Genomic DNA, 13,161 nt, shown 5'->3' with positions numbered 1-13,161 from the left:
CACCACTTTCTGGAACCGGCCTCCCAGATGGGTCTGCCCCTTCCCCACCTTCCTCACCGCTCCCCGCTCCCAGCGGCGCGTTTGCAATTTTATTTGTTATAAATAAATAAAAATTATTAACAACGACAACAACGACAACAACAACAATAATAATAATAATGATAGTAATAATAGTAATAATAAAGGTGCTAAAAAGAGCAGCGGAAAGCGAGGGCTGGCGGCATCTCGGCACCGTCTGAGCGAGCCGGGGAGCGCCGTTCCGAGCAGCGCTGATGGGTGGTGCTGGGGGCGGTGCGGGCTGTCCGGGGGCCGCCAACCCGGTGCGGTGGGGCCGCGCAGGGCAGGGCAGGGCCGGGCGGCGGCTCGGTGGCCGCTGGGGGCGGCTGCAGGCTGCGGGGCGCCCCGCCGGCCCCGGGCACATCCAGCCGCGCCGGGGAGAGCGGCGGCGGCCCCGCAGGTGGGTGCCCGGCTGGGGGCGCGACGCTCCTCGACGGGGCTCGGGGGCGCCCCAAGGAGCATCGGGGTGGTGGTGGTGGTGGTGTGTGTGTGTGTGTGGGGGACACGGGCAGGTGCCGCGCTGCGGGGCAGGAGAGGCGCAGCCCTGCGCGCACCTCGTCCCCCCGTGCTTCGGGTCCTCTCTCCTCTCTGCCCCGCTTTTCTTTCAGCTCTGCTTGTGCCCTTTCCCCTTCCCTTTCCCCTTCCCTTTCCCTCTTTCTCCGTTTCTCTCTCTCCTTGCTTTCTCCCCTTCTTTCTTTCTCTCCCCTCTCCCCATTCTCTCTCTCCTTCCATTCTCCCCCTCTCCTTCTTCTTTTTCTTTCTTTCTTTCTTTCTTTCTTTCTTTCTTTCTTTCTTTTTCTTTCTTTCTTTCTTTCTTTCTTTCTTTCTTTCTTTCTTTCTTTCTTTCTTTCTTTCTTTCTTTCTTTCTTTCTTTCTTTCTTTCTTTCTTTCTTTCTTTCTTTCTTTCTTTCTTTCTTTCTTTCTTTCTTCTCTCTCCCTCTCTCTCTCCCTCCTTTCTCTCCCTCCCTCTTTTCTTTCTGTCTCCATTCTCTCTTTCTCTCCCTTCTCCCTCTCCCCCCTCACTCTCCTTTCTCTCTCTTCTTACTTTCTTGTTTCCTTTTCCTTTCATTCATTTTGTTTTTCCTCTCCACTCCTCTCCGCTCCTCTCCGCTCTGCTCCTCTCTGCTCTAATCTGTGCAGTTCACATCTCTCCGTTCTTTTTCATCCCCTTCTTTTTCATCCCTTTCTTTCCTTCTCCACTGTATTTTTTTTCCAGCTCCCCCAGCACCCTGTCCCGTGGCAGTGTGCGCAGGGCTGGCCCCTCCATGGGATGCTGGGCAGCCCAGAGTAGGCTGCTGGGCTCAGGGTGTTGGATGGGTCTGAAACCTGTTAGTGAGAACAGGGAGCAGGGGACAGACACCCCATGCTCCTGAGGAATTGCAGACCTGAGGTATGGCTTTTCTTCTTGTATTAAATTCACTAGAATTGGGAAAACCCTGAAGAAACCTCCTCTTTCAGAACAGCAAAGCTGTTTAGAAGCTTGTAAATAGTTTTCTGTGACCCAGGTTGGGTGGGAGGACTCAGAAGCCTGACAGGAAGCTCTGGCACTTTGCCCCCTTTCAGTGTTGCTCAGAAAAGTAGACTTCTTTGTGGGAAAGAGGGGGAGTGGTAGCAGCAGGGAATTGCCATTTTGGAGCCTGCAATTTTAAATTTCTTTTTTAATGGAATATGAGGTGGGTGACCTCAGAGCTGGCAAAAATGACAGGCCTTGGGAGTCAGAAATCGCAGTGTGAGAAGAGGGGACAAGACTAGCATTTCAGTCTATCCACTTCAACTTGAAAATTCTTGAGAAAAAATAACACAATATTTGTACATCAGGATGGAGCTCAGTTACAGTGGAACAAGGCTTTTGAAAGTGGGTGTGTACAAGAGAAAATACTTTTTTTCTCACCTCTGTGTTTCACTGCTCTCCCCACAGTAAACATCAGTCATCAGCATTAAACTCTTCCCTATGAATCTGAAATGTCTGGGGTAATACCTATTTCCTGGAGCTATAAAAGCCAAAAGTTTTTTAAAAAACATGAACATCTTTGCCAAGTCTGTTCTCTTTCTACACTTCTGTGAAATGCACTGGGGAACATACATGCTGAAGATTTACAGTCTGCTGTGTTGAGAGCACAGTGATGTGCTGAGCAAAACCCTACTTTCCATATTCATTGCTACAATGGAAAACTTATTGCTAGTCTTATGAAAAGATTTAATTTTTTTATAATTATTTTTTTCTAATAGTCTCCTCCTGGTCTTTGTTTGAATTCTGACGTAATCCCAAAGTTCTCCACTTACTTTGGTTCATAAGATCCTGACAAAGCACTCTAAATTATAGTAAGTATTTTGTCCTTTTGTGCATTTTGTAATGGATACTACTTTCTAGGTAGTGCCTGCATCTTAGGCAATACAAAGTTACATTTTTGAACTATATTTTTATGTGGCATTGTCTTGCAGATCAGATGAAACTTGTTTCGTGCTCATTTGAAGTGAACAGTGGGGGAAAAAAACAACAAAACATATAGTACCTCTTAAGCTGTAAATTTAAAATAGAAAAAACTGTTTTATTGACTTGCATAATAGAGCTAAACCTGTGCACTGGAGCATGATGCTGATCCATGTTAGTGCTGTAAGAGATCTCGTATTTTCTGAGGAGGTTGTTGCTGCTGGTACTATTTGTCCTTTAGGTCACTAAAGAAATGTAAATGTAGGCATACGTATGCTGCCTTCAAAAAAGGGCAAAGAAAATCTCCTCCGACCAGCAATCTAAATGTTTTGCTTGAAGCTGGATCAAAGTACTCAAGAGTTTGACAGCCTCTTCCCTCCCCCTTTAGATTCAGGTTTGGTTTAACAGGTGACATTACCTTTCCTGCTAAGGGGCCTGCCAGTTTGTCCTGTTCTGAAACAGGGCATTATCACAAGGGAGTGATTAGCAAACACAGTAGGTGGGCAGCAGGAGTGCAGAGCCTGCTCAGTTCCAGGGGAAATTACAGCTCCTGCTTTAAAGTACTGTGAAAAAAAATGCATATGCATTTCACTTAAAGGTAGCCAATGCATACAGATTAACCTGAGGAACACAAGGCAACTCAACTGTTCTATTGTTAAACCGGTCAATCCTACTTGAAACATTATTTTTGTGTGTGTGTTTTGTTTGTTTACTTTGGGATTTGTGAGTGTACTTTCTGTGTCAGCTACCTTGAGGTAAAACTTTCCTTCAGTACTAAGAGTCTCAGACTCCTTGAGGTAGGCGATGGTCACTAAATGACTTTGTAATAATGACTTCCCTTTGCTTAGTTGAAATTTCTTACTATTTTAGCTCTTCTTGTGGGACCTTTAAGAAAGGATTTTAATGCAAGTGGGAATCAGACTTTGAACTCTGTTGTGAGGAAGATGTAGTTGACAAATCAATAGAAAGGCTACCAAAAATTATACTCTTTCAATGCCTATCTGATTCTAGTCACTCCCATCATTCAGTGTCCATGTAGTGGTAGGTGTAGCAATGGTGTTTCGTTTAAAGCTGCCTTCTAAGCTAACAAGTCACTAGAAATGTGTTATTTCTTTCTCAAGAAAATAAATGCCTTTTGTTTCCTTTTCTTCCTGTTTTATAACCATCTCTGAAGAAAAAGCCCTGCACGCCTGCAGAGTGTTATCAATGAGCATCCACATGCAACCCTGCTGCTCTGGGTATGACTTGCAGAATTCATGTCTTAGCCCCATACAGTCTAATGGTAGTCCAAATACTCTGCTTGTGACTAGTGCTTGTTTTTGTAAGACAGAAGACAAATGGAACAAACGTGACTGCTTTCATTCGGTTACAGGCATAGCTACTTTCAAGATCGTATTGCTTGATATCATGGAAATGTTGAGTAAATGTGACCCCGCTGTGTGTAGCACATCTCTTCAGAAAACCCCACATCCACGCATTCCATCCTTGTGCTTATGCATGCTGGTGTTTATGCAAGCAGTTTATGGCTTTAAAAATCACTTCCTCCTCAGAACAAATGTTCTGCATAGCTGAGCCTGAATGGAAGCAGGTCAATTGTGAAAACTGCTTGCAGGACACGTATGCTTTGAAGCATGTTGGATATACCCTGGGAAAACTCAAAGACTTTTCAGCAAATCCACCATCAGTGGAGGGCCTTCTGCTGAAGTGTTGAGGAAAAGTTTGATACCTCAGGTGGAATTTGTGAGTGGGGAAAGTGAAGAGCAGGAATACAGGACGACACCTGCTCACTTGCTATTCTGAGGGCCAGCTGCAGTCTTCTTATATCTCCTCCCCCTGCCCCAAGGGCAAAAAAAACTGGGAAAATAAGTCAGTTCTGACTCTCACTCCCCACCCGTCAAAAGGATTACTCATCTTGTGGCCCATCCCAGCCAGTGCTTCAGAAATGGGTATATTCAGTACTACATTTTCCACTCAGCATTTTTTCAATGGGTTTCCATAAAAATAAAAAAACCAAATTGTCATGACTGTGTGTAGGATTTTATTGCAACTTCCAGAAAGGTTTCAAGTATGTGATGTAAGGTTTTGGCTAAAAGCTAACATGTCTGTGGATGTAGACTTGAGGCACGTGTTAATATTTGTGCTGCTGGGATCTCTCCCCAAGAGCTATATACCAAAAGTCACAGAAGCTACAACAGGTATAGGGAAACACCTCCATCTACTTCCTCTGATGCTCTTTTAGAGGAGAAAAAGTGAAGGAAGGAGCTGTGGGCACCTTAGCTCAACAGCCCCAGGGAGCAGTGACACTGAAACCTTGTGGCCAGGCATGCAAGACCAAGGAGACCGTGCATACATTTCTTAGCTGGTTTTGTCCTCCTGCCAGCCTCCGTAGTGCTGCTGGGCTTTAGCTCCTTCCTGCCTTTCTGTCACGCTTCTGCAAGATGTACAGGCTGCCCAGGTACCCCAAAGTATTTTCTTACCTTCTGCCTAACCACTTCTGAGCTTCTGGTGCTGATACTGGCCCGTGGTGTATTTTGGAGGTGCTTATGTTTCATTGCTGAACTGGCATTTTACATCTTGCTTCAACAGTTTCTCCATTGGCGTGAGCAAAGACTGGAGTGCCAAAATCACAAGGCATTTGACCTTTTGTGTTTTTTGGTCCCAGTGCCACCAGTCCTACATTATCTTTTCACGAGATGGGTCTGTTTACCAGTTCACAGCAAACCCTAATTGCTTTTTGTAAAATAATAACAACAAAAAAGATACCATAAAAAACTATATGGTAATATCTTAAAAAATATATATATACTTAGCCTATGGTTTCACTTTGTTTTCTGAACTACTTTAGACAGGACAAATGAGGGTTATGCATTTTACATGAGTTTTGAGAAAGGGGTCCCTGTGACAAAGGAGAATTAGGAATCCTCTTTTGCCTGTCCTGAAGGTGCAATGTTTAGCAAAGCCACAAACCACACATTCTTACGCTTATGGTCGTTTGAGGGGGGTTGTTCCACTGACCCACGTTTTGCATGTTGCTAACTCTGCATAAGAAATAATAAGCATGTGTAACCGTTGTTTGAAGGAGGAGGAAGAAAGAAGTTGAAGCACTGTAATTTGGGCAGAATGAATTCTCCCAGAGAACGATACTACCCAGATGCGAAACTGATTAGAGGCAGCTCTTGCTTTTAACCTAGTTTAGGAAAAGACACACCTCCTACTCTCAGCCGTATCAGTCCAAACAAGAACCTAAAACCTGGAGGCTGAGTTTGCTGGACTAGGGCGTGGTGATCTGCTAGGTCTCTGAAGCCTTCCCATCAAGCTAGGCTTTTCCAAACTCCCTTGTCCAGGTCCATTGTACTGTGTTGCCTTTGTTCCTCCTTGATGACCCTCTCCCCTGCTTTAAGGATGCAGTTTCACGATAAACTTGAGTTGGTTTAATCAAGCGTGCTGTTGCTGAAGGAGGAGGCACCGTTCTCCTCCATCTCTCCCTAGGTTCACACGTTCCTGGGGTGGGAGCAGGCTGGGGCCATCAAGGCCCTCAGGGCCCTACCAGCAGAGGACTTCCCCAGGGCCAGGCCTGCTCCCACACTGACAGGAGGTGCTGGGTACGTGCGGCTGGGAGGGACAGGAGAGGTACTGCTCCTTCCACCAGCAGCATGCCATGTGTCGGACGAATCCCACCACGGAACTGCGTCCGAAGGGGTGGGCTCTGTGCAGCTGGGCTCAGGCACATGGGCCCCTGCCAGGGCTCCTGGCAGGTCGGCGTAGCAGCACGGTGCTTCCTCTGCACCATCGTGAAAGTCCCCTTGAGTGGTGTGAGTGTAATGCTCCTTAATGGATGGGGCCCTGGCACACCTGATCTAGTGGGTGGCATCCCTGCCCATGGCAGGGGGTTGGAACTGGGTGGTCTGTAAGGTCCCTTCCAACCCAAGCCATTCTGTGATGATGGTAACAGTACTGCTGTTACCTGTTTTAGTCCAGCCAGTCTGCATAAAACATCCAAATGAAATTCAGTCTCCCTTGGAACTGTGCTATAATCTTGTAAAAGATGTTTTCTTTAGTTATTATTATTGAAAACTTATATTTCTTGTGGAATTTTATGTTTGTTTTTAAGGATGGATGAAGCCATACTTATCTGAAATCGCATGCTGAGCTGGGCTAGGAGGGTGCTGCTCCCTCTTGTCTGTGGCTGCAGTTTTTCCTTGATGAACTTTGTTCCTAGTTTACTCCTTTAGCACAAATACCCATGCTGTATCTTCCTGACTCATTCAAGTCAATAATGTGGGTCACATTTACCACCGAGCACGTAGGGTAACACAGGTATATAAAGTAACCAGGTAAACACAACACTAACAATACCCAGCTATTTTACAGCACCTTTACAGTAATATGAAAATTAAATCTGACTTTTATCAAAATGTCTCCCAAACTGCCAGATAATGAATACTTGCTTCATAGATGAATAAATTAAGATGCAGGTGATCCAAATTATTTAGCCTCTGACTCAGAACAGGTGTTAGAACAGGAGATTTAAACTTGGTACAGTAATCCTTCCCAAAAGGCCTATTTAAATGTCCAGTGGTAGTCTGTAGTAAAAATCAAGTTGAAGTGGCCTTGTGCTTTCTGTTTAGTCATACTTTATAGTTTCTATACAGCATTTAAGAACAATTCTGTCAGGAAAAAGGGAAGCAGGCAGGTAACCAAACCTTTTTACCAACTCTTCCAAATACCAGCAACTGCTGTAAGTTTCCCCTTTGAATGACTGCTGCATCAAAAACGCAGCTGTAATGAGGAGGAAGCAGTAGAAGATGGAAACGGGTCAAATACATAACTTCTGAGACCAAGCCTCAGTTGAGAGCAAGTCCAGGGCTGTGCATGAAGTCTTTTTTTTGTCTGCGGCTGTGAAAACCTCCTTCCTGCTCTCCCAAGTACAAAGCTGTGTCCATAACACTGAAGCTATCAAGAAGCTGAGAAGAAGATGGCAAAAGCTTTGCTGTTTGAAACCATGTTAGGAGTATTCTAGGCTCATAAAACTTTCTAAAACAGAAAAAAGCTATATTATTAGATGAACGTTAGCAAATCTTTCCTAGCTCTGTGAAGGTCAGTGTATGCAAAGAATGGGCGTATGGCCAGGTCCTAGTACTTCTAGAAAGGAATTCCAAGCATAAACAGGGCAGCTTATGATTAAGACTGCTCAGTGGAATTGGTGTGTCAGTGAGAGGAATTGACTGTGGGGAAAAATTACATAAAGATAAGTACCTTGTAACCTGTAAATGTTTACATATTTCTCTTTTTGGTATAAAGGAAATAAAAGTTCTTTTTATTTTGAGCTCAAAACAACTAGCTAGCTATAGGAGACCCTTCTGAAACAGATTATTTACCCTGTATTCAGCTAAGTCTTCCACTAAAAGCAGACTGAGAAGGACTTCTTAGCAAACTTATTCTTTGGAGGTCATAGGAAGTGAAGATCTTAATGGTAGCTTTAAGTTAAGTCTCTGGCTCCCTGAATCACAGAGAACAAGAAGTGGGTGGCAATTCTCTTAAAGTGCATGTTGTTCCTCAGTGCTCATGCTTCTATATAAACTGAGAATAGGATAAAGTAGAAATGCTAACTCTTGTCCTAAAGAAAAGGGTTCCAGTTTCTGACAGCTAAAAATTCACAGATGTAAGTGCATTTGAATTATATTTTAACTTTTACAAAAATCCTTGTTCAGATGTGGTTGGTAAGCAGAAAACAGTAGTTTAAAGTTAACCCATATCACAAACTGCACCCTATGGAAATATATACTTGATAGAGGCTATGGAGACTATCACATAGCTGCTATCCTTCTTTTATTAATTTCATATATCATGGGTATTATTTTTATTGGATCAGATTTACTAGTCAGAACTGGCAGGATGTCAAGTAAGGAAGTGTGTGGTAAGTTGTAAAGCATGTTAAAACTTGCTCTAAATTATGTCTTTGTATTTGATGCCACAACACAATCTAAAGGTGGTGATTGAGGAATTCCCCTCTCCCCTTTTCTTCTACTCGTACTAAGAGCTTAAATTTTGTTTCTTCCAGTATACACGTAAAACGGACATGCAACATACATCTGCCTCCCAAAGATAAGTTAGAAATTAAAGATACAGTAATTACGAGTATAGCTCTGAAAGCCTTCATGGTAAACATTGTATTTACACAATACTGTTATCTACAAATAACTTGTGGCCCTTGCATGGTGGTGGCCTGAATTATGAAACACTTTGTTGTGGTACTGGTTTAAGATATTGCCAATCCTTAGAGATGTGTTAGATGTTTGTGCAGTGACCTACACCCTCCATCCACCTTCCCCATGTGGATCAGTTCCCCTGGTCCATTTGCAGTGCTGCAGGCGTAGTGGTGGACACGAAGCATAGTGCGTCCCAATGGCACCACTGCTGTCAAAAAGCTCTGCAATGCCACATCTCAATTTCTTACACATACACATATTGGGTTTTGCAAGCTAAAAGCCACAATGTAAGAATTACAAGCTAAAATGATACTAAGGTAGCTTAAAGAAAAGAGGGGAAAAAAATAAAATCTTATGCTGAAACAGCAAAACCCAGAGGAGAATACAGCACAATCTTCCTTAAACAAATGTTCGTACCAATTATTTTGGGAAACAATTGCTTAGAATCAAAAAGTTACTCAAAGCACTAAAATTTTCTTGAAAGTAGTAAAAATGAAAGGAGCTATAGGTCTCTCAAAGACTTCAATATTTCACAAACATTTTAATTTAAAGATTAAAATGTTGGAAGACATTCACTATAAATTATATTATTTTTCACAGAGCTTGGTTTGAAATTCAGATCTGTGCTGAATTATTCAGATAACAAATTTGTAAGCATAACTGCTTGAGCAGTAAATTGTTTAAGAACATCCTATTCTTCATCATTTTACATGTATGAGGTAGTACAAAAAAGACATCTAGTTCTTTAATCCTGTTGTAGGCTGCAGTGTTCTCAACAGCTAGACCTATAGCAGCCACATGACTTTGGGACAAACCCTTCACAGAGTGCTGAAACAGAACAAAGGCATTTCAGCACTCTGCAAACAGAATATGGAAAAAAAAACAGAAGCAGAACTAACAAAAATAATGCAGCATCTGGGTTGCAACTCTGCCTTGCAGCATGTTTCCACATAAAAAGCAACTGCTGAATAGTTTAAAAAAAAAAAAAGTGTGTCTAAATGATGGTAACACAACACTGCTGTGCTCTTAGATTTGTGCATTTGTAGGGATTTAACACTAGTCAGCTTTAGAGATGGATCGTAACTACTGCCTTTTTACCTTGAAGAGGTACTTCAGCAATTCAGTCACAGCTGTTTTCAGAACTCTGCAAGCTGAGGAGCCATGCTATACTAATTTCTTTTTCCCTTTTTAATCAACCCCTTCTTGATAGATCATCTGCAGGATGTTGAAGAGACTGCATCTCATGTAAAAATCTAGGAAGTCTTCAGGGACTGCTTCCCCAGGAGGAAGATGAATTGTGAATAGTATCTAGGAAGTGAGTGGTAAGTTAAAACTGTAATTAAATTTATGTCACTGCTAACATGGGTATAAAACATTCTTGTCACATTCTGAAGATGAATTAACATCAAATACTTGCTTGTCAGAAACATATCTGACTTATCTTGATTTTGTTAGATGCAGTTGAACCTGCTCTGCTCTCTTACTGAACTTGAATTTGTAGTCTTAGTACTTCAGCCAATAAAAGATAAGAAATAGCTCACGAAAGCTATGTTTCCTCTCCCAATATTTATCTTGAAAAAATACACTAATTTTATTCATTAATTTTTAATTTTCAGTAGAATATTTTTGTCTGAAGTCTTCACTTTTTTTTTCAGTCGGTAAATAGTAATGTCATTATTATCCAGTAATTTTTTAAAGAAACTTTTCAGTAACTGCAATGACAGCTATATTTTATTTCATTTTAGGATTTTTCCTTCTGTCTTCCTGACAAATGCACCAAGTTTCTGAGAAACACAAACTGTTTCTTCTGAAGTTGTTGAGGCTGATATGAGCAGAGTGGAGGACAAATTTTCTTAGCCCTACAAAGCCACCTGGTATTTGAAATGCTGAAAAGGAAACTACGGTTTTGCCACAACTCATGCTTCAGGCTTTTCTTGGGTCTAACTCTGATTTTAGTAATCATTTCAGTTTTGAAAGTTAACCAGAAACCAAACTTCTTAAATCGGAGACATCTAGAGCTGACTAATGAAGACCCTACTGGCAATATTAACTGCACCAAGATAATAGAGGGTGATATAGAAGAAATTCAAAAGGTGAAGCTTGAGACATTATCAATATCATTTAAGAAACGCCCCAAACTGACAGCCAATGACTATATTAACATGACAGCAGACTGTGCCTCTTTCACTAAGATGAGGAAATACATTATGGAACCTCTCAGCAATGAGGAAGCAGAATTTCCAATTGCTTACTCGATAGTGGTTTATCACAAAATCGAGATGCTTGATAGACTTCTAAGATCTATCTACGCTCCTCAGAATCTTTACTGCATCCATGTAGACAGAAAGTCTCCAGAATCCTTTTTTACTGCTGTGAAAGGAATAGTCTCATGTTTTGATAATGTCTTTATTTCCAGCCAGTTAGAGAGTGTTGTATATGCTTCATGGAGCAGGGTGCAGGCAGATATTAATTGCATGAAAGATCTCTACAGAAGAAGTTCAAACTGGAAATACCTAATAAACCTCTGTGGCATGGACTTTCCTATAAAGACCAACCAGGAAATAGTAGAGAAATTGAAAGCCCTTAAAGGTGAAAACAGCTTGGAGACAGAAAAAATGCCTGTTTATAAAGAAGTAAGGTGGAAAAAACACTATGAGATTATTGATGGTAAGGTAAAGAACACAGGTATAGACAAACAACTGCCACCTCTCAGTACTCCAATTTTTTCTGGTAGTGCCTATTTTGTAGTTAGCAGAAGATTTGTAGAACATATATTAGAAAGCAGCAAAATCCTCAAATTTATCGAGTGGGCAAAAGACACTTACAGCCCTGATGAATACCTGTGGGCAACGATTCAGAGAATCCCTGAAGTCCCCGGTGCCGTTTCTTCTAGTGACAAGTACGACGTTTCTGATATGAATGCACTGGCCAGGTTTGTCAAATGGCAGTACTTTGAAGGAGATGTGTCTAAAGGTGCACCCTACCCACCGTGCAGTGGAGTTCATGTTCGGTCTGTCTGTGTGTTCGGGGTAGGAGATCTGAAATGGATGCTGCGAAATCACCACTTCTTTGCTAATAAGTTTGATACTGATGTCGACCCTTTTGCAGTGAAATGTTTGGAAGAATATTTACGACATAAAGCATTGTATCTGCAAAAGAACTGAAATACTGCACTCTCCAGTTATGAAACCTAAGTACAAATAATATACAGTACAAATAATATACTACTTTAACATGCAACACTGGTGGTGGTGGTGCTGATAATGGCTATGATGGTTATCACCACATTGGTATGGTGGTGACAAGGCCCTGCCTGGTCCATGGACAAGTTGGAGAGAAGACATACCTCTGAAGATGAGGATGCCTTGTGTTACACCCTGAGTGTTGGAACTTGGGTACAAAATCAAAGATGGCAGTTTTTGGAAGCTCAACTATTTCAAATATTTATTATATAAATATGTGTTATGGTGTGATTAATGGGCTTTCTTTGGCTAAACAACTTGTTTGAAGGCCTGGAAATGATTTTTTTTTCATGGTTATGGTTTTTTTTTTTTTTTTTTATTCCCATGAATATAATGCTAGCTGTAAAAGAAAAGTGAGGAGAAAAAAGGGGGAAGAAGCAGCGGGACTGCACAAAGTTCGTATTGAGTGCTGGAAGATCTCAGGAAATTAACATGGGAACTGATTTGAAAAGTAAACAAAAGGGGATATACCAAAGCCAAGTGTCATCATTTAACTTAAATATGATTGCTGCAGTTCTGCAATATGTAATTCTTAATCCTCCTGGAAACTTCATCTTCAGCATGGAGTATTAAGGACTTGTATTCCTATTTTTGTAGCAAAATCTTGCTTTTGTACTCTTAAGCCTTCCCTGATAATGTGATATGAAGTTTATATACTAGTTCCTCGTTATATCATCTCAGGAAAACTTCATTTTTGTGCCTGATGAGAGTTAGACTTGTAATTTTACACTTATTGTATCACAAGTCTTACTTCTGAATCCAGAATGACTCAAGTTTCTCAAAAACTTAAAAGAAGAATTGCAGCAGTGTACAAATGTTACTGATGGAACTGCGGGTTTCTGCTTTCTGTCAGGCTCAACTTGCAATCAGATACTTTTAACACTAAGAATGCAAAAATAAAGTTATTTTTCTAAATGATACTGTCTCTTCCTACAGTTAAATTCTTAAAAGGCTCTGACAGAAAATCCTAAGAAGACCTAAGATGACTTTACTGTAGGTTGCCATACACAACTGATGCTGCAGCAGAGAAAAGTCTTGCCTTTCCTCCATCCATTCATTCAGGCATCCATGCTTAAGTTTAACATGTGCTGCTGTTTCTTACTTACTTATTTGCATCTTTTAGTAGAAAGGAAAGGGGGAAATCTGGATGAATGTTGTTTCAGATTAGTCCCCTGCTTGATCTAGCTGCTGCAATGTGCACAGGTACTGCAAACAATAGAAA

At 41.5% G+C, this 13,161-nt stretch overlaps 1 protein-coding gene across 5 annotated transcripts; it reads left to right on the top strand.

The window, feature by feature from the left end:
- Positions 1-320: 320 nt before the first annotated feature.
- Positions 321-12,857, top strand: GCNT1 (glucosaminyl (N-acetyl) transferase 1). 5 transcript variants are annotated; one of them, XM_066988152.1, is made up of 5 exons: positions 334-457; positions 2,287-2,379; positions 3,663-3,726; positions 9,908-10,019; positions 10,443-12,857. In XM_066988152.1, the coding sequence occupies exon 5, from the start codon at positions 10,581-10,583 to the stop codon at positions 11,859-11,861; it is 1,281 nt and encodes a 426-aa protein (XP_066844253.1). In that variant the 5' UTR covers positions 334-457; positions 2,287-2,379; positions 3,663-3,726; positions 9,908-10,019; positions 10,443-10,580; the 3' UTR covers positions 11,862-12,857. The 5 variants fall into 5 exon arrangements, with proteins under 5 accessions (XP_047910813.1, XP_066844253.1, XP_047910814.1 ...); XM_048054857.2 differs by lacking the exon at positions 3,663-3,726; XM_066988150.1 differs by lacking the exons at positions 334-457; positions 3,663-3,726 and adding an exon at positions 1,430-1,447.
- The last annotated feature ends 304 nt before the right edge of the window (positions 12,858-13,161 follow it).

The sequence above is a fragment of the Anser cygnoides genome, chromosome Z (assembly GCF_040182565.1).
Source record: "Anser cygnoides isolate HZ-2024a breed goose chromosome Z, Taihu_goose_T2T_genome, whole genome shotgun sequence".
NCBI classification, from domain to species: domain Eukaryota; kingdom Metazoa; phylum Chordata; class Aves; order Anseriformes; family Anatidae; genus Anser; species Anser cygnoides.
The sequence above is the reverse complement of the archived record's forward strand: the minus strand, read 5'-3'. Positions and strand labels throughout refer to the sequence as shown.

Excerpts from the sequence above, each read along its gene's own strand:
- GCNT1 (XM_048054856.2), top strand. The coding sequence starts at position 10,581 with ATGCTGAAAAGGAAACTACGGTTTTGCCACAACTCATGCTTCAGGCTT.